General features: G+C 39.8%; 1 protein-coding gene across 4 annotated transcripts in view; it reads left to right on the top strand.

The window, feature by feature from the left end:
* The window catches only part of LOC141573921 (ankyrin repeat domain-containing protein 26-like), a 53,664-nt gene extending 43,000 nt beyond the window's left edge, over positions 1-10,664 (top strand). For all 4 annotated transcript variants that reach the window (XM_074346339.1, XM_074346338.1, XM_074346337.1 and 1 more), the window contains 3 exons: positions 4,434-4,796; positions 5,374-5,569; positions 7,163-10,664. In XM_074346339.1, coding sequence (XP_074202440.1) covers positions 4,434-4,541 — 108 coding nt within the window. In that variant the 3' untranslated portion in view covers positions 4,542-4,796; positions 5,374-5,569; positions 7,163-10,664. The remainder of the gene's footprint in view (positions 1-4,433; positions 4,797-5,373; positions 5,570-7,162) is intronic.
* Positions 10,665-21,539: the final 10,875 nt, after the last annotated feature.

The raw sequence follows: 21,539 nt of genomic DNA, 5'->3' as shown, positions 1-21,539 counted from the left end.
CATTTGTTGAAAAGACTATTATTGTCTCATTCAGTTATTTGACACTAGTATTGAAAATCAATTGACCGTAAATGTGAGGGTTTGTTTTAGATTCTCAGTGGTGATGCATTGATCTATGTCTGTCCTATGCCAGTACCAATTCATATGTTATGAGAACTGTTTCCGAGTCATCTTGTGTATTACCAGTTGTTTTACATAGTGATAAAAAGTCAGTGTTGTGGGATGTCTGCAACTACTTCTGTGGAGATTTGCTGCTTCCTGAAGGGACCTGTGGCCAGCTTATGCCTTGCTGACTCTGTGACATGACAGAAAGTAGGCTTTCAAAGATGAAGTCCATTCCCCCCCATTCAGACCTTTAGTTTCTCACCCAGTGCCTCCCACTTCACTCCAGTTTCCATCAAATCATGGTCACGGGATCTGCTGACTTAGCCTGCAATATACTTCATTATGTTGCACTCATTATAATTCATAGACTCGTCCATAGATTTCACTATCTAGAGGCAATAGATTAAGCGTGGAGAAGATTAATTCAACCTTCCTCTTTGGAAGCCTCTGTAATCCATCATCTCACGGTTCATGATGAAGTCCTCTTTTGGCTTGGTTCGTGTGTGTAACACTGGTGCCGATCTTGTTCTTGGTGTAGATCCTGCATTCTCAGCTCCCTGTGTCTACCTCCTTTTATTTAAAAAGAGAGATGCCTAGCTGTGTTCTATAGCTTAATGCGTAATTAATGAAATAAATATTTCATCCCATCCAAGGAAAATTTTTAAGAGTACAGCTGTTAAATATTAGATAATATTCAATCAGTTTGTCAGAAACAGATAACAGATCAGTAATTTGAATTTCAAAAGTTCAAAGCCAGTCTGTGTGATATGCAGAAGCATTGTGCTACAACATAAAGCTGAGACAGTCTTACCTTCCCTTACCAACAAGCTTTTAAGTAAGGTAAATGAAAAATTGTATTTAATTTAAATACTGCCAAAGGACACTACATTTATGGTTCCATAATATTTTATTTTCTCTCTGAGGAAAGGAAAGTGAAGAGTAAGTGCTAGATTAATAAGTTCTCAAAGCTGCCTGTCTCTTAGAAGATCAGTTAATTGAAATGAGGTAAAAAGGCTGATTTTGGTAAACTATTTCTGGTTGTTCTTCAGTTATTAGACTTCAAATCCTATGTCTCCTTGCTTACCTGTCTTCCTTATCCTCAAAGTTGAGGGGAAACTGTGAAATACATGCCTATGTGTAAGAAGCTGTAATTGGAGGGAACTCTGAAGTACCTTCCTTCTCACTAGTTCTTAGGTCTTTCTTTCAGCTATCTGCTATTTCTTAGCACTTTGTCATTAATAAGTTAATCTCAACATTTGTTACTTTCCACTTTATAGGAGACCAATTTCTCCTATATTCAAGTTACATTTCTTATTATCTTTTTTCACCCACTTTTCTGTTTATCTGTTTTTGCTTAACAAACTCCCCAAAGTTCAGTGGCTTAAATAGGCATTTATTTTGTTCACAACCTGCGCTTAGGAATAGTGTGGCCAAGACAGCCGGCCCCTGTTCCTCTCAGCTTCAGGTGGGGCAGCTGGAAGGCGGGGGCTGGAATCGCTTGAAGGTTCATCCATTGATGTCTGGTGGTTGATGTTGGTGGTGGGCTGTGGCTTTGGTGGGGCAGGCAGGTGGACCACCTCCCCTGGAACACCTAAGCTGTCTTTGTGGCCTGAGCTTGCCCTCATGAGCCTGGGTTCCAGGGTTAAGAGCGAGGCAGAAGCTGAACTGCCTTTTCAAACCTGCCCTGCAGTTCACTCGGTGCCCCTTTCACCGTTTGCTGTTCTTTAGGAGCAGGGCACTTAAGGTTGGCCCATAGTCTACCTTTTTTATGGAACTAATTTTGAAAATTTATGGAGACATTCAAAAACCAGCATAATTACTCATTAGCCACAATGTTTTCTTACTGCTTCCATATGAGAAATACACTTATCCCCACTCAGTCCCCCAGCAGGTCTCGGTCGCTGTGGTGTTAGGCTCAGGCTCCAGTCCAGGGTCTGACTTTACCATCTTCACCAGATTCAGGTGGGGTGAGGTTCCTGGGCGTGGTTTCTGGAGTACAGCCTCTTGGGTACACTCCTCTCAGTGCTGAGGCTTGAGGATAAGGAGACACGGGTTATTTACCGCCACACACCCGACATTCTGCTGAACTGCTAAGGACTCCCTCACTCACAGATGGAAGATGGGAGGCACACTGGCCCGTAGCAGTTCTGAAACGCAGCCTGATGCTCGGTCTTTGATTAGGACTTAGTCCCAACCCTGGGAGGGGTTCTCCTTCGCTGCCCTCTCTGAGCTCTTTGTTCTGTCCCTTTCATGAGCAGTGGCCTGTGTTTGCAGCTGAGTAGTTCTCTCAAGCCAGCTTCCTCCTCGTAGACCTTCTAAGAAAAACCCAAAGGCCTCTTCCCGTTTTGCACTGTCTGTCTCTTTCAGTCCAAGCTAGCAAGCAGTGTTTTTGCTACCACAGTTCTCCTTAAAACTGAGTTTCCTGTGAATTTTACTGGGGTTCATGCCATTGGAAAAGCTACTCTCACGTCTTTTTGAGATAAAGTCTTCACCTTGGGCTTTCTGTGAAGCTGTTGTGGGACCATGCCTTTAAAACTCTTATGCTTTTAAGATCTTTAAAGGAATTTGAGGCAGCACCTTAAATCTTTCCAAGGTCTTAACAAAGTCTTGGCTTCATCTTTAGACTGTTTTCCTGGCAGCACCCTAGATTGGATCTTAGCCCGGAAGCCATTTCTCTGCTTGCCCATTGTGTGACAGTTGGGCACATGGAGATGCTTTAAATAGGATACAGATACTTGAACCCAGTGAGTCCCAGTTCCTTTATATTTAATAATCTTTTTGTTTGTTTTAGCTTATTTCTCTGGTCAATTTTACTTTCAGCTGTTAGGTAGCAAGAGTCCCATTTCCTCCGGCTTTAGTGTCATTTTCTTCCCTGGCCTAGAAGCCTTCACTCTCAGCCCTTCAAGGGCCCTCAGGCTTCCACTAACAGTCTCGTGGACACTTTGGATTTTCACTCTTACTCTTCTCTACATCTGTTCAGGTTTCACCTACCTCCAGGTTCAAAGGCATCCCCACATTTTGGGTTCTTTTTTAATGGCTGTGCCCCATTTTTAATATCAATATCTGTGCCAGTTATTTATTGCTAATAATTTATATAATAAACTGCCTCAAAGCCTGGTGACTCAAAACAGCATTTGCTTGGTTCACAAACCCGTGTTTAGACAAGGCTCAGTGGAGCCAGCTCATTTCTTCTCCACTTGGCATCAAGCGGGCACTAGAATAATCTAAAGGCTTGTTCCTGCTCACATCTGGAAGTTGGAGCTGGCTTTGGTTAAGGACACTCCCTGGGGTCATCAGCTGGGACAGCTGCATGTACAAAGACTCAGTAGGTGGCCTGGGCTTCACAACGTGGTGGCTGGGTTCTAAGGGTGAGCATCCCTACGGAGTGAAAGTCAGAAGCTATTTAGCCTTAGAAATCACACAGCAGTGCCCCACATTCTGTCCCCTAGAAACCAGTTGACTGAGGCCAGTACATACTTCAGGGGAGGGAATTTCATAGGGGAAGTGTCAAGGAACTTGTAGAGATGTTTTACAACCACCACCTCCGCCTGCCTTGTCTTAGCAAATAATCCTTCTATCTGAAGGAAAGTGGTTCTTCCCAAGTCCGTGTCACTGAAATTCCAGCAAGTTGTTTTGTTTGTTTTTGTTGAGTATGTACTCTTGTTTTGCAGAGAGCCACAAAGGATTACAAGAATTAAGGCTTTTTTGTTTGTTTGTTTGTTTAGAAAAATGTATGGATCACCTTACTAAACCACTACAGTTGGAGATGGATTTCTCCTTAACCCTGCGAATCATTCATTGCTCCTTGGAATGCAATTCAAACTAGCATAAAATATTTGTAGTTCAGAGAAAGGCTTATGGCATTAGAACCCATATTTGTAAGATGTATTAATTGCATTTTTTTCACAGTCTTGTTTTGGGAGACATTTACTAATTCAGCCCTAAGTAACTCAATATGATCTCCCTAAAATTAAAAATCATGGAGAGTTAAGACTTGGGTTAGGAAGGGGTAAGAGACTTTCCACTAAGAGGTGCCTTATAGTCACCTTTTTATGTAGGAAAGAGATGAAACAATTACAGAAAAATAAGAGTGTAAAATCAAGCACAAATGTATAACAAAGATGACGACAGTGAACAGTATATTTTCGTGACTCTTGGTGGTTTGAACTTCTTTCTTGATTTTCTGGGTAATTTGAGTTTCTCCATTCCACAAGGCAGATACCATTTTATTGTAACTGAATTTATTTCAACCTTTGATGCTGGGTTAGAGTTAGGCTGTTCTTGGTCTGCTAACCTCATTACCAAACAGTGTTATCTTCTTCATGCAGAATGCTGATCCTCCAACAAAAGTGGAATCTACATCTTCAGTACTTCTCCATCTGAGTGCAGAAACTCAACTTTTTCTAAAGGAGTTATTATCTATGAAAGAATTGTAAAAGAAATGTGACACACTAGAGGAGAAGAAGAAGTTGGAAGAAGAAGTAGTAAACCTCAGACGTCACCTAGAAATGAACACAGTGGAACGCAGTCCAGTAGAGCAGTACAAACCGGAGACTGAAGAGCGAGCAAGACGGGATGTAGCAGAAAAATGGAAAGAACTCAGTCAAGTCATGCAGTACAACCGGGAGACTGAAGCGAGAGCAAGACAGGATGTAGCAGAAAAATTGAAAGAAATCAGCCAGTTTGTACAGGTGAAGCATTGATCTGTAATGTGCTCTAACTCACTTTGCTGAGAATTAGATTTCGGATGTGTACATTTTATGTGTTTCCTCTGCTTCCCATATAGCAGTTTGTTTTGTAGATTTCTGGAAGGATGGCCGCATTTGTTACTCCCTTTAAATCAGTTTCCATCATTACTATCATTAGATTCTAGATCTTCCAGAACAATTGTCACTAGAGAATCATTTTAAGGCCGATTGGTGTAAATCAAGACTACTAGGAGGAAAAGAATATATTGTGATGGAAATACTGTGCCACACTCTTGGATTACTCTTAGGTTGTATTGTTCAATTTTTAAAATTTTAAATTGATCCTATTATTCTTTAAACTATCACATTACACGAGTACTAATATAAGAGTGATTCAACTTTAATTTCGTAATTCAGATTTAATTCACTTGACATTGATGATAAGTATTTTAAAGTTCAGCTTTTCTTCACACTTAAAATTGCTCTCTGAATCACTGACTCAAAACTAAAAGGAACAAATATAGTGTAATTACTCAGGTTATAAGTATTTTTAAAATTGTATCCTTTTATTTTGCTCTAGGCACAAGCAGCATCTCAAGAAAACTCATTAAGAGAGTATAAACGTGCTTCAGTAAGTCAAATGGAATACAAAGTTAAAGATCTGGAAACTGAACTGAAAAGTTTTACTTTTCTAATGAAAAAGAATTGGAAAAATACAGACAACTGTACCTGGAAGAGCTAGAAAATAGAATGTCATTGGCAAGTCAACTAAACTCGTAAGTGAAAACGTAGCATTATAGAAAATAATTTAGGTCATTAATTTGCCTCTTAGGCATAATTTTTATTGAGCCAAGTGCATGAGGTGAGTAGCAAGTGAGAGCTAACTAGATAGTGTAATTTTGGGAAATGGTGTTAGTAAATGAACTCTCCTTAAAATGTCAGTCCAGGGCAGTTTGCATCTCACTGCCTTTTGTTGCTTTTACATGACTTTATTTTTTGTATTTGCATATATTTAACCTGATCTAGTCTTTAAGCTAGGGGTTTTGCAAACTTTGTAATTTAGACAGCCATATTATCACAAAATTTCTAGCTGGAATTCCCAGAAATAGAAATGTTAATGAGTTTAAAATTAACTGTGTTTTGGAAGAGTACAACTTAAAGCCAAGGGGCCCCATTCTGGTGTTTGGTGAATTTACTTTCTTGATTGTGATATTTGGTGTTACCACTAGTGGGCACCGTGAGACGAAGTACTGTATCCTTCTAAGTTTGTCTCCGCTACGTAAAGGCATGCTTGGGAAAGGGGGAAATTAACATGGGGTGAAGGGCAGTATAGTGGTTCACAAAGTGGCTAAAAAGAATATGGTGGCCTGCCCGAGGGGGTGTGTGGAAGACAGAAAGGGCAGAGCCCACCTCCGGTGCCTGAATAACAGTGTTATAAGCTACAGGTCTCCCCGCTATCCAAAAGTAGAGTGTTTCTATGAAAGTTGTCGGTGTAAAGCAAAGAGGCAGTTACCTTAGGACACATCTTGCTGGTGGGTGCATAAAAGAAATATGCATAAAGCACAGGTGCTTACAGACACAGTCCAAAGCTGTGGTGGCGTGATGCCGGGATACTGAGTGTGGTTCTGGGGAAGGAGCTCGGTGGGGCCCCTCTCGCTGCTTGGGGTGCTCGTTGCCCCTCTGATGGCTTGGGCTAAAACAAGCACCCAGTGCTATTCTGGCTTTTTGCTTTTTTTTTCATAAAAGTGAAAATGCGCTTGAGATTTTTTTAGTTATGGAAAACAGGTGTTGATGTAGGCCTCTGGTAAAAGCAAAGTAACAAAGTGAGCTTTGGGAAATTGGGGGACACTTGAAATTGCCCCTGGCGCTGTCGTAGTTCTTTCCCACCGTGGACTGTGCCACCTGGTGCCCCCCCTAGAGGTGGTGGCTCTAAACTGTTCCTCAGTGCTACATGCTTAATTTCTCCCAGGTAATGAGTGAAATGTGTATATAAGGGGGGTGAAAGCAAATGCTTGAAAGTGGCTTTGAGGGATGGTTTATTTTTTATTTCTAAACTGGTTTACTGAGGGTGAGTATGTCTAGATGCAGCCAGTGCAGAAGGCAGCGGGAATCCTCTGTGGGGGCGTCTCCATCTCTGACTCTCCCCACTTTGAAGTACTTGTTAGTTAACGGCCCCCCCAGGCCCATACATCCTTCTTTAGGACAGTTTTAAACTGTAATTGTTTACAGTAGGTCTGCGCTGATGTATTTTTTGGTGTCAAAACACAGTTTAATGGGGCAATCTGTTTACTATTACAGCAACTTTAAAAATACACATCACTTAGGGAGAAAATGAAATGAATGAAATGTGTGTTTTGCAATCCCCGCAGGGCTAATGAGAGGCTGGCAGAGATGAACACTAAACTGCAGCTGGAGAAACAGCACAAGAGTTCTTTCCTCGGCTTTGTTCCTGCAAGGCCTGTTGATGGACCGCCTTCTGCTGAAAGTTCTACTACTAGCGTAGAGCCCAAAAGGAATGTTACTCGAAGAAGGAACTTCAGGAATTTTTCAGACCCTTCAACTAGCACGGGCGGTCACTTGTTCACGATTAGTTATATTATCTTTTTTCCCTTGGGTTTCAGATTTCTGATATAATTCTTGTTTTTAATTTGATGAAATTCTGAGTTGTTTATTTGACTTCTGCACACTAAGTAAAAGCCATAATTAATTGTGCTAATAAAGAAAGGAGACAGAAATTTTATAATTTTTTAAAGTCCCTGGACTTGTAATTTTCAAGAGATACCTGTCATTAACTTTATTCAATCAATGCAACTAAACTGACAAATTTCAAATTTCTTCAAAAGCTCCATTTTAAATTCTATTTTAGAAATTAAGTATTATTGCCTAATAACTAGAGATACACTTTCCAATGTTTGGCTTAGTTTCTGATTGATTTCGGCTTGGCATTGGTTCACAGTAATTTTCAAGTTTGCCTGCACCCCAGTTTTTCTGCCCCTAAGCATAAGTAAATGATTGGCATCGAGATACTTAACCACATACAGATGTTTTTTATTTAAAGGAATCCAAGATAAATTCTTTTTATGAATTCAATAAACTTGTAACACTAAAAACATTAAGTTCTGTTTTTAAGTTTAAAATTTTTATCATTTTCTTCTGTAAGAGTACATCCTTAATTGCTATTTTACTTATAGCATTGTTATTTTAATTGTTATAAAATGTCTTACTGAGCAGTTGTAGAACATTTCTAAATATGTAGTCAAGTATAGCAAGTATTTAAATTTTTAAAATGAAGTTCGCTTCTGTCTCTGTCTTGCCCTCACCTGTAGGAATACCGAGGTGGCAACGATAGGGAGTCTTTAAATTACAACCAGTTTTCATTGTGTATCGTTGTTAAAATAGCCATTTAAAGCGGTGCGCGTTGGCTTATGGTTTGATGGTGTTTTCATGATCTTCTTGATGTAGAGAAAGGTAGCACAGGCCCTTGTTAAGTGAGGCCCCAACCTGTTTCTTCTCACTTGGCTTCATGTCATAATAAATCGAAGAAGAAAAAAGCTCAGGTTTCGTAGACAGTGTTGTGGGTAAATCGAGTCTAAGTGCTTCAGAGTCATGAAACCAGACTGCGTGGTGTTAAAAAAAAATGCATGGCTAACACTTCTGTCAGCGGCTAAGCATGATGCAAACTCGAAATGTTTTCATTAGTTGTCACCAAAAAATCGCCAGTGTGTCATTTACAGGATGATGGTGAGTGTGAGTGCAAAAGCAATGCGAGAGAAAGCTCCTGAGGACAGTTCCTTCCTTTAATGTTTTTGGAGGAAAGAGGTGTCTATTTTTTAGTACTTGTAGGTACACTGGAAAATAACTTATTTTAAACTCAGTGTTGTACTTCCAAGGCACACGTAGTTCTTCTGTGGGGCCGTGGGGCCAAATCACGCTAGATTTAGCAGGGAGATTAACAAGCCCCGCTCTGTCCGGGTGCAGAGACACGGCTTCCTCAGCACTACAGGGTGCTTCACAGGAGCTATTGTACAGTTACTGTTTACAGATTTCTTAGTCAGACTTAGAGAAAGAAGGTGCCTTCTGGAATTGCTAGGGATGTAATTATTTCTGCTGGGAAAACATAAAGTAATGCTATGAGAGGTGTGAACATACTGTCATTTTAATGACAGGAAGGGATGGGTTTTTGCATGGGGCTTAACAAAACAACAGACTTGCACAGCTTTTCAGCTATGGTTCTAGAAAGCAAAATGTTCAAAACGACATTGGGATTGACTTTAACATTCTCCTTTATTTGCAAGGTTTTAACATTTTGGACTGTTCCTACTGTGAAGTTCCAGCTTGCTCCGCATTTTTTTCTAGCTTGACAGAAGTGTTGTTCTAAGTCTGTGATTTCAGTCGCGCTGGTTGTCGAAGGAAGCTTTTTCCAGTTCGTAACACTTGGGTTTATTGCCTCTCTTACTGCTGCATGAAGTATAGCCTTTTCCCTTGTCATCGTTGTAGTGGTAACAGATGGACCCCTTATCTGTTTTGCTAATTTTTACCCTCAGATTTCACATTCTAGTTTATTTCTGGGATGTTTTGTCCTACATGTCAGAAGCAATTTTACAGTTTTACTCAATTGTGTTACTTAACTTTATTACTATAAAATACAAAAAGTTAAAATTAGCCTGAGCAGATACATCGCTGTTAGATTTTCTTGCACATAGAATTTTTTCTGAGAACTGAAAACTTAAAAATTGATTCCAGACAATATTATAACAGGCAAAATCTCTCTGTTTTAAAGACTTTTTTATGTTCAAGAGTTTTTAAGTATTGGTGTGCCTAACATGAAGCATGGCCACAATAGTTAATAAATGTCCTTCAAATCTATTTTAAATAGGAAGACTAAATTTTACACTGATTGATTTTGGACTTTTGGTGTATTACTGACACTTTGAAACGTTTTCTAATGATTTATTTCAATAACTTTTAAATTTCTCAAATGTCCATTCAGTTTAGCAGCCCTTTTTCTAAATGGGATTATACCAATGCACCAGAGCTAAAACGATTAATATTCCTAAGACTTTAACTTTTTACATGACACAGCACTGCGTCTCAGCAGTATCTTGGTCACGTTTCTTTTAAAAGTAGGCTTCCAAGGCAGGGCACATCCACTCAGAATTTTAATTCTAATCAAACTATCACAGTAGTTAAGCTCACTTCTCATAAGGTGGAGGCAGAGTTTAGTAACCTTGTTTCTGGTATCAGTTCTCTACTCTGAGGACTCCCTCCTGCCCTCATTTCATTTTGTCTGAATGGACAAATGAGGAAGCACGTTATCTTTTGAAAGACAATCACTCAACTTCTTCCAGTTCTTTTTCTTTCATTCACTTTTTTCTCTGGACTTAATTTTTTAGCTCCTTGATCAACAAATTCTTTCTCATTTCTTTTCTCTGCAGCAAAATACATGTATTTAATAGTTACAAACTGACAAGTGTCATTTCCTTCATACGTTAACCTATTTACAACAGGATACTGAATGAGAGTGGTTAAATGCCTTGGTTTTATTACATTTCTGGAATTGTACTTATTTTTATAACATTTAAAATAAGAATGATACCAAGTTTGAACTTAAAAGTATCAATAATCTGAAAATATATTCACTTCGGAAATGAACGTGTGTGTATACGTGTTGGCAAGTGTGTTTTTATCAAATTGATCTCAGAAAGAGAGGGCAGCATTATCTTCCAGCCTGTGACCTCAGTTTTGACCTCAATCCTGCAGTGTCCCCAGTGGGACCTTCCATTTCTATGGGACATAGTCTGCGAACTGCCAGTTATGAGAGAATCCTCCTAATTAAAAATCATTAGAATTAAATCTTGCTGATACATTGTCTTCCTGTGTATGATTTTCTCACCTTTCTGTGTTTTTGTTAAATGGAAAAGTTTAAGTAAAACTGCAGGTGCCTTCTCCTTATTAATGTTGGACTTCAGACCACTTCCACCATCTGGACATAGGGGTCCTCACCTAGAAATAAACATAAAGGTCCCAGAAGTACCTATTTAGGAAAATAGCTTTGCAGAGGAAAAGATAGTAATCTCACATTCAACTCATGTAAAAGTGTGATCTACATTTTGCATAGTGTTTATTAATGGTTATATGAATTTATTTCAGTAAAGGCTTTTCCCTTCATCTGCTAGGCGTTTTTCACTTCACTGGCACTGTTGTCACGTTGTTGATGGCATAAGGCCTCTCTAGAATGCTCTCGTCAGACAATGTTATGGAAAACAGGCTCTGAAAATATTGGCAAACGGTAGCCAAAAATCTTGTCTTTGCACCTAACATTTACAAAGGCCTGGGCTCTCGTGTCGCTGTTATCACCACAGTGTTTATTATGTTCATGTACTATTTTAGACCCTGTTTAGTGAGCGGGTGACTTTTATAAGAAAGATTTTTAAAAGAACACTCTAGATGGGGACACTTGAAGTCTGAAGTGTCCCCACACATTTCATAATTAAATACGTAGCTAATTAAGTCAAGTTTCAAAAAGTTGGCCCTAGTTTCTAGAATGGAAACAAAGTTACAGTTAAAGAATTAGGTATTGTTTTCCTTGTTTCTAACTCTAGGAAGTTGTGAATCAGAAACCAACTTTGAAAACTGGCACTAGCCTCTCCTTTTCTTTTCTTCAAGCAGATTTTCTGACATAAATATTTTAGTCATCTACAGAGAGCAAAATACATTTAACTTGTTTGCAGTAGAATTTTCGCTTGACATTATAACAGAACCCCTTTCTTCATTTTGTGTATCTACAATTCTGTACTAAAAACATTAGCATAGAACAGACCTTAAAATCTTAGTTTTCTAAAAGTGCAGGAATGGAAAGCTCATTTTAAGGAAAAATCCATTAACGTTAAAAAAAACTAAACTTTTATAAAGGGTAATTTTTCTAAGAATGACAACGTAATGCATTCAGTGTGAAACATGAATTGTTGAAACTCTTTGTGCTCATAAGATCGGGCATCACCCTGTAAAATTATGTGTACGTGACAGGGCAGTATTTATTGTGCTTTTCATCAAGTGAATCTAAATAGCCTTACATATGTATGTTCTCTATTATCTAAAATCAAAGTAAGTAGCAATTTATTTCATTCATGTGATTATTTTTCGTTTAAGCAATCCCCAAGTTAGGTCAAGTCTCTAAAAGTAGTATTTAAAGGCCACATTTCATAAGCTAGCTGTCATTCCTATAATAGTGTTTCTCGTTTAACTTAAACATTAAAAATAATATTTGACTCATTTCAGATGCAGAAGAAGTCGATGATTTATATAGCTACAGAATTGAAAGAAGGTATGTTGCCAACATTTCTGAATTAAAGTTAGACGTTGATTTCCGAACTACACTGTAAACAGTAAATGGCACCTCTTTCTATTGTTTGAATAACAGATACTATGTTAAATGTTTTTCTTACACATATCTAGTGAAAAATGTGAAAGCTTAATTTCATTCATAATGATAAATATACTTATTCCTCGTGTATTCCTCATGATCCATAGCTTTAAAAAAAACTCAAGAAGTCTGTGTTCTCTATTTCTGGCTGTGCCCTTCCTCTCCTGCTGTCCCCGTGGGCCTGTCACCTGCGCACGGACCTGTTCTCAGAAAGCATGGAGGTCATCAGCTCGAGTTTCTGGTAGTGACTGAGGCCAAAAACCCAGACTCAAGCAAACACAGTTCATGTAGCTGTCACCTGGTGGATAACAATTAAATTTCCTATCATTCTCTTTGTCACTGGTTAACCTTTTGCCCTCAGGAAAACTTCCAACTTCCTTAGCTTGGAAGAAAAACACCCACATCGATCTGGCTCTTGCCAAATCTTCAGCCGTATCTCTTTACTCCCCTGCTCTGCCCCTGTGCTCCAGAGGCTGGTCCGACTGCGTCCAGCTCCTCGGGTGCCCTTCCTGCCTCCGCTCTTTGTGTTTGCTTCTTGCCTCTCCCTCCCACACTTTCTTCTCCTCCTTCAGGTATCTGCTTACATATCACAGCCATCAAAGAGCAGACAGTATTGACACAAAGCTGGACGTCCCTTTTGAGTGTGCCAACTGTGCCCTCCTTTATACCTGACATGGCATTTATGTCTCTGTACCGAAATTGCCTGTTCATCTAGTTTTCCAGTTTATGGTACAAGATCTTTCAGGGTGGACTCTGTCATCTTCATCTTGTGAGTCCAGTGCTTGTCACAGTCCCTTAGCTCATGGTTGCTGAGTAAATGAATGAAGAATGAGAAAACCAGGCGCTCTGATCCTTAGCCACAAGAGCAGTTAATTCAACATGCAACCATGGGCAAAGTCTAGAGTAGTAATCTTGTATTTTGTGTTGTAATCGTATATAGGTATTTTTCTTTCGTCTTAAAACTTAGAAAAGTCTCAGCTTTTCTTAAAAAGTAAACTGACATTTAGTTACCTATGAAGTATTTTAAGTAAAGAATCTAATTCTTTCATTTTCTTTCCAGCTACTACTGAACTTCAACCAGCCCTACAGACTCTTCGTAGGCTCGATGGACGAGTGAAGTCTAAGTCAAGGTCTGGTTTCAAAAGCATGTCAAGAATATGTGGAGATTTTGAAGAAAGAGTGTATGATCTACAAGATAAATAGTAAACATTTACCTGCTGGGCTGTTTGCCTAACATTTTAGTTATTTCCCGTTAAGATATTGACAGTGTTTATTAAAGGGAAATACTTCTGTATTATATGTGCATGATTAAAATTTATGCAGTATTTTAAATCACGTTTCTCTGCATCTCATTAACTTTTCAGCAAATTTTGGGAATAAAACCCAGCACTTTGGAGTATTACATACTCAAACCGAGCCCGGATGCCAGCTGTTTAAACAACAGCCAACCACGCAGCAAACTTGTCGTTGATATTGAGCAGTGTTGATTGATAGCTTTTTTGAATTTTCCAGTGTTAATCACTGTCTATAGACCTAAAGATTTAGACAGACAGCGTTTGGATCTGCTGTGGCTGTTTCAATGTTCTGATGGATCACAACACTCGTTACAGTGCCATCAGACTTTCTGTATGTTACCTTAAACACTGATTCACAGATATTTACTCATGGAGAAACGAAATCTGCCTCAGGCTTTTCATTTTCTCTACTTACTTTTTGGAAACAGTCTTAAAATTAGAGACATGTTCCAAGCACCAGACGCAAATGGACGTTGTCACAAACCTGCCATCTCCCCCATACATTCTCCTAAGGCGTTATCTATCTTTCCTAAATGTCACTTGTTCTTCCATAAGTGCCCTTTCTCTCCCCTCTCACCAAGAAGTCATTTGTTTTTCAGAAAATGCCTTTCTCCTTTTCCTGTCACTTATTAAATTGTATATAAGCCCCCAATTCTAGCCACCCCTCAAATCACACTTCTTTGTGAACTCTTGCATGTATTCATGCGTAATTTTCTTCTCACAGTAATCTGCTTTAGTCAATTTAATTTGCAGGTTCCCAATCACTGAACATAAGCCAGTGAAGGAAATATTCTCCTTCTCAACAATTTCCAGGAGCTAAAATTTTAATAACTCCTACTTACATCGTTTATTCCCTTTTCCATCCTTTCAGTGTGCTTACTTGGCAAAACTCCCAACTACACAACAGACTGATTCTCATTCTTCCCCCGTACGTCCCCCCAGGCATCTAAGTGCTGCTGAAGAAAGTCACGCACTGCCCGGCGGTCCTGCTACTTTTATTTAGTTAATTTGCATCTTCTTCCTTCTCAGTGATGATTTCCAATTCCCCTCTGTAAACATCTCCCTGTTTCTTCCCTCTCACGTGAGCCAGACAGTCTTACTTCTGACGACAAACTTCCTGAAGGATCTGCCTGCTTCCCCACCAGCAGTCTGTCCCCACCCACTCTGGTGTGTCTTCCCCTTCCTCCATCCCCACGCAGCGAGTCAGTGATAACCCCCACGTCTAAAAGTGACACATTTCTGGCCCTTGTCTAACTGAACTCGTTTCTCCTGGCATTCCATGTAACCGACTTCTAACTGACCACTGCCTACAGCATCCTCTTTAGTCTTTAGCTGAAGGTGATGTTGAAGGTGAGGGCTTCAGCCTTCTTGGTGAGTTCACTCCGTTTACCCTGGCTGTCTCCCATGGGTATACACAGGAAGTATACGTGTTTTTCAATTTTTGTTTATTTTCCTCCTGTTAGTCTGCCTCACGTCAGATTAATTCTTAGACCAGCCAGATGAGCCTAGAAAGGTGGAGGAACGCTCCCCGCCCCCACCCCAGCTCAAGCCTGAGCACAGGTAGCTGCGCTCATTTACAGCTGGCGTGGGCACTGCCTCGCCTGCAGGGAATAGATCGATGGCAAACTGCGCTATTCCTACAGCACTAGCCAGTGAGCTGAAGCTCACCTGAATGTCCTCCAGGCTGAGGTGGGGTCACTGCTCCCGGCAGCAGAAGACTGCCTTTGTGAAAGGAAAATAAAAATGGAGTCTGCATTGCTCGAGAGGGCTCACTAAGGAGGTGTGACTTATGCACATCTCAGCCCACACAGAATCTGGCCCTGTGAGCATTTGTTGCCCTAATGAAGTCATCCGGAACACCTGCCAGAAACTTGAGATACTTACTAAGCCCCTACCCTAAAATAACCTGTGATTCCTTAAGGACACGTGTCTCCTGACTGGCTCACGTCAGTGTCAGTCACAGTCTTCATCAGGCAACTTTTGACAACCTCTTGGCTTTTTGCCTTTATAAGCCCCTGACTCCCGTCCTTGAAACACTCAGTTTTACCCAAATCTGTGTCTCCCAAGTTGCAATTTATTTCTTCCAGTTTTATTGAGGTATAATTGACCTACAGCACTGTATTATAAGTTTAAGGCGTACAGCATAATGATTTAATTTATATATATCATGAGATGATGACTGCAATGTACTTTGCTGTAAATATTAACATAACTATACCCCTGTCGCTGGGATACAGCAAGATGATTACTTAGGGTTCTCCAAGGGAGAAATGAAAATAATAGAGTACCTATATCTCTGTCTGTCTGTCTGTCTTTCTAGCTTTCTATCATGGCTGAAATCCATAGGGTGAGCCTGCAGCCTGGAAATTCAGGTAAGAGTTAACATTGCAGTCTTGAGTCTGAATCCCAAGGGACGATAGTCTGGCGACTCAGATTGGGTTTCCATGCTTCAGCCACGAAAAGAATTCCCTTCAGTTTGGGGAACCTCAGTCTTTGCTCTGAAGGCCTTCAGCTGTTTGGATGAGGCCCGTCAACATTATGGAGGGTAATCAGCTTTATTCAAAGTCAGTGATTTAAATGCTAATCACACCTGAAATATACATTCACAGAAACATCTAAACTGGTGTTTGACCAAGCAACTGGGCATCATAATCTAGCCAAGAGATATTTATCAGGAGTTGGAGAGGTTTGTTCTAAAGGGATATAAAGCTTCATTCCAGAAGGAAGTAATTTGCTCAGCACAGTTCTAGGTCACCTCTGGGCTCCTGATAATCATGAAGTCAGATCTGATTTCCCAGCCTGTGACTCTTTGTGTCCAGCAGGTGGCACCAAATGACCAGTCATAGCTCAGATGCACAGGCTCCTCTTTGGGAACAGGTGCAATGTATTTATGTATGGCCAGCATCTTAAACAAAGCACTCATGTTGTCTGCGACTCTTCTTCACCATTTTACTGAGACGTGTGGATCAAAATGAGAAGTTCACAGGCAAATGGTTGTCTCTCCTGGAATGTGGTGATATTGTGGAATAATGAAAATGTTAAGTCAAACACAGAGACAGGCCAGTAAAATGGCACCTAAACACAGGTGTGGGGAACTCGTGTGTGTGTGTGTGTGTGTGTGAACTTGTGCTTCTGAGAAAGATTAAACAGGAGTGGAAATGATGAAAAATACTTCAAAAAATGGTAAAGAAAATAGTGTAGAAAAACCTGTAAAGGGAATAAAGTTGGAGAAGACGAAACAGAGAGAGAAAAGCCAACTCGAGTGTGCATGAGACTGGGCTATGTGGATAAAGTGTTAACACGGGAACCCCTGGAGAAAGGATCCATGCGTCCTGATAACAGAAGACCTGAGTTCCAAATGAACATCATGTAAGTGGAGGATTAGGAAAAAAGACACCAAACCATCTGCAACCAATTCAATGGAATCCTTTATTTTAAGGGACTTTTAACTTCATGCTCACAAAGACCAGGAACTTTACACATTACACACAGCATGTGTTCCAGGAGGCAGGGTTGAAGCTGCAGGCACTGAAAAAGGAACCTCCCTACTATGGAGAAGGAGACAGAAAACCGCAAGGCTGGGGTGGAATAGTAGACCTATTGGGTTCACTTCTTTGTTAAGCTGTTAAAATCTCCCTAATTAGAGGGAGGGCACAGCTCAAGTGGTAGAGTGCATGCTTAGCATGCGTGAGGCCCTGGGTTCAATCCCCAGTACCTGCTCTAAAAGAAATAAATAAATAAACCTAATTACCACCCGCACCACCCAAAATAAAAAAAAAAAATTCCCTAATTAAAAGCAAAAGTCTTTTTTTCTTTTAATCTGCTAATCTTCTTTTTTTCCATCCGCTAAGGTGGAGGCTGTGAGGAGGGGGTTTATTGCTTGCTGCTGCATTGAGGGACCTGTCACTCTGTATAGAAGCTGCTTCCAGAGCAGGACAATCCCCATCGTAATTGAAGGAATGGAAGGTAGCTTGAGCTTAATTATTAACATAATGATTGATGGTTTTGGTCCATTCAACAAAGTAATAGTCTTAATTCAAATCCATGTGTTAATTTTGGCTTTTGTAGCTTAAAGTACAGGCTAAATTGCCTTGAGACTGTGATGGAACTGGTTAAATGCTTTATAATGAAGTTTTCTTTCACGAAAATACGTCCCCCTCTGTTTTTGCTCTGTGATAACTTTAGCTGTCATTTAAATTAGAATTTGAGTTATTTATGTGCAATAAAGATCCTTGTGCTTAAAAAGGCTGTGTCTTTTTTTTAAACAGTTTTTTGATTTTTTAATAAAAGATTCCCCTTCTAAGCTTTTTTTTTTTTTGACTTTTTTTCATCATATAAAACCCAAAACCTAATGAAATATGTCTCCAGGTTTTTGAAGAGCAAAAAGATGCTCAGAGACAGCTTTCTCAAGAGCAGAATGCCAGAGTAATACAAGATGAAATCCTGGCCCATCATCTTTCCCAACAAAAGGAGGCAGAAAATGCTAATAAGAAAATGAACGCTGAGGTATTTTCTTTAGTCATTTTCAATCGTGTGTGTATGAATTTGTATACTTACATAGTTTGAAAATCAATACTATAGGTACAGAAAGTATAGAGTTTTAAAAGCCTATATATGTAACTATATTTTCTGGGGGTTTCATTTCTGGTCCATTGGATAAAGCAATATTGTGAATTCAAATCCATTTGCCTACAACAGTGACATAGTGACATTCACAATGTCCTCATCCAAGGAGAGGCTGTTCATATTTTCCATAGGAATTGATGAACTTTCCATTATCTCAAAACTGTTCCTAATAATGGCGAGCATTCTAGTTTCTGGCAGTGATCTGACTCCATTTATACACGAATGGACACGTTACTTTATCATTTCCACTGATGGTAAGGAGGAAAAAGTATAGCCAGTTCAGAAACCATGGTTTGGGTGTCATTCTCCTACGTGAGATAAAAAGTAACGTTCTGCTCTATGTGGTATCCGATTTCAGTACAAGGAGCTTTAGAATATAGTGACAGGCATGGCATAATCTATAATTAGTGATAATTTATTGATCTGTATTTTATTTTTAATAAAACAGTTCACAGTATTTCCCTGCTATTTCACATCCCACATCATGTCTCCAAACCCACATATCCCGAAGCCCGTGTCATCTCCCGAAGCCAACATGATCTCCCCAAGCTCACATCATCTCCCCGAGCCCACATAGTCTCCCCGAGGCCGCATTATCTCCCCAAGCCCTCATCGACTCCAGAGCCAGCATCATATTTCCAGGCCCACATGTCCCCAAGCCGACCTCATCAACCTAAGCCCACATCATGTCCCCAAGCACAAATCATCTCCCCAAGCCTGCATGATGTCCCAAGCCCACATAATCTACCACAGCCTACAGCATCTCCCTGAGCCCACAGCATATCTGCAAGACTGCTTCATCACCCCAAGCCCGAGTCATCTCCCACAGTCCAATCATCTCCCCAAGCCCACATCATGTCTCCAACACATTTCTCCCCAAGCCCGCATCATCTCCCTAAGCCCAATCATCTCCCCAAGTCCACATCATCTCCCCAAGCCCGCATCATTTCCCCGAGACCAATAATCTCCCCAAGCCCGCATCATCTCCCTAAGACCAATCATATCCCCAAGCCCACATCATCTCCTGAAGCGCAATCATCTCCCCAAGCCCGCATAATATTCCAAGCCTGCATCATCTCCCCAAGCCCAATCATCTCCCCAAACCCGCATCATTTCCCAAGCCTGCATCATCCAGCCAAGCCTTTGTCATGTCGCCAAGCCGGCTTAATATCTGCAAGTCCGCATCATTTACACAGACCCACATCATCTCCCCAAGCCAACATGATATACCCGAGCTCACATCGTCTCACCGACCCCACATAGTCTCCCCAAGCCTGCATCATCTCCCTAAGCCCAATCATCTCCCCAAGCCAAAATCTCCCAAAAGGCACATTGTCACCCCAAGCCCGCATAATTTCCCAAGCCCCCATCATCTATGGATATTCTATAATGTAGTTCTCTGTGATAATTTTAAAAATTGAACTTTGTGTCTAAAAAATTGGAGTCTTATAACTATTTGGGGCTTGAATTCCACTACATTTCTTGCCTAAAACTTTGAAGCGACATGTTCTAGAAGTTATTAATGAACCCATCCCATTTATAAAATAAGGGAAATCATGTATTTCTTCATTGAAAGTGAGACTATGGCAAGTGCATATGTGGTTATTTCAGGTTAGATCTATGTTTTCATCATTTTGCCAGGACATGGACGTCTAAGCATTCTCCTAGTCACACTATAGAAAATGAAATCTTCTTTTTTCTTTTATGACATGGCTTTTAAATGTTATCTGGTTCAACTTCACCATCAGATTTAATCAAAAAGTTAGAAAAAATAAATATTTCTAGTGTGTGTAAGTTAAAGTTTAAGGGTCAAAAATTAAAACTACGTACATGAAGAGAAGCATGGAAGTTCACCAAATTTCTGGGTCTATAGGCTCTCTTTCATTCTGGTGTCAAAATCGAAGCTATTAGCAATGACGGTGTACCAGGCCATCCATTAAAGTATATGCTTCTCACCTAGCAGCATGTTGTGCAAATACCATTGCAGCAAATCACAGGAATGACATGTTCTTCTGTGGGCCAGTCACACGGGGAATCTATTATTTCATACTTTATCGAGCAGAACAGAGAATGATTATAAAAAGTAGTGCTTCTATTTTGGAAACTTCTTTAACTTGAAATTTGAAATTTTCTTTGGGTATTGTTTCAGCTTCTTTTTAAAGTTTAAAATGTGTAACACTTAAAAATTGAAATCAAAAAGCACTAAGAATTGGGTGATTGTAGGCAAGCATTAAACTTACAAAAGAAACTATTTACCCCAAGTTTACTTCTAGGTAGCTATTTCTGTTTAACTCTAATATTGAAATAACATATGTTCCAGAGTCTATGTTTCCGAAAAAGAGGAATTTTTGAACCACATACAAGAAAAGAGCAACAAATGTAGTAAGAAAAAGTCATTTAAGTCCAAGTTGGCCACTTGTTAATTATGAAAAAGGTAAAACATTTTAGGATATTACTGTGTGAGTTCAAAAATGAAAGAAGTTCCACAACAACCACAATTTGAAGATCACATCTCAACTAAATATTTCATGGAACATTTGCAGACACTGTAATGATTAAATATAAACATTGCAGTCCTAAAACAGTAATAAGTGTCACCAGTTTAAAGAATTGTATGTCATTAAACCACATTTTGAGATTCGTTATTCCTTCACCTGTAAGGAAATCGTGCTCACGTTTCAGACACCGTTCACTTTGTTCCTACGCCTTACACTTAGTTTTTCTCTCTTTATACACAGAAAGTATAAGGGGAAAAAGACTTTTCCTCTACCCTCTTGGGTTCTACAGGGGAAGACAAATAATTTTCTTTCTACCCTTCTGAGTTTTGGGCTGAGACCACTGTAATAAAGACAGGTTTCCAAGAGAAAAACAAGCAGAAGATTATTGACATGTACACCTCATGTATATATGGGAGATACCCAAGGGAAAATGAGTAATTCAAAAGACAATTTAGAATTCCAGCTTATATAGCTCTTCAACAAAGAATAAATTTGTGGAGAAGTGACAGGACAGCAGAAAGAAGGTTCAGGCCTCCAGGGGTTGAAATAAAGGCTGTTTAGTGAAGTTTGTTATGCAGATTGCTCTGGTCCCAAAACTCAGAAAGAAAATTATTTGTCCTTCCCTGTAGAGCCCAGAGGGATAGAGGAAGTCTTTTTCCCCTTATGGGAAAATGGGGTGTCTAATGGTGTGATTAACTTCTGTCCTTTTTGGTAGAAATGGGAGAAGGAAAGGTTGTGAAAATGTATGTCCTGCTTTTAAGCAAATAGGGGAAGGTGGGAGCTTTTCTTGTATCCTCAGCTCAAAAGAATTCTTATGCCCAAATCATACATCTGGGGGTGGCACACTCTCTGCTACACTTCAGTTCAAAAGCTGACTCTATGAAATAAGCAACAAAGCAAATTA

Source organism: Camelus bactrianus, chromosome 18 (assembly GCF_048773025.1).
Source record: "Camelus bactrianus isolate YW-2024 breed Bactrian camel chromosome 18, ASM4877302v1, whole genome shotgun sequence".
Classification (NCBI taxonomy): domain Eukaryota; kingdom Metazoa; phylum Chordata; class Mammalia; order Artiodactyla; family Camelidae; genus Camelus; species Camelus bactrianus.
The sequence above is the reverse complement of the archived record's forward strand: the minus strand, read 5'-3'. Positions and strand labels throughout refer to the sequence as shown.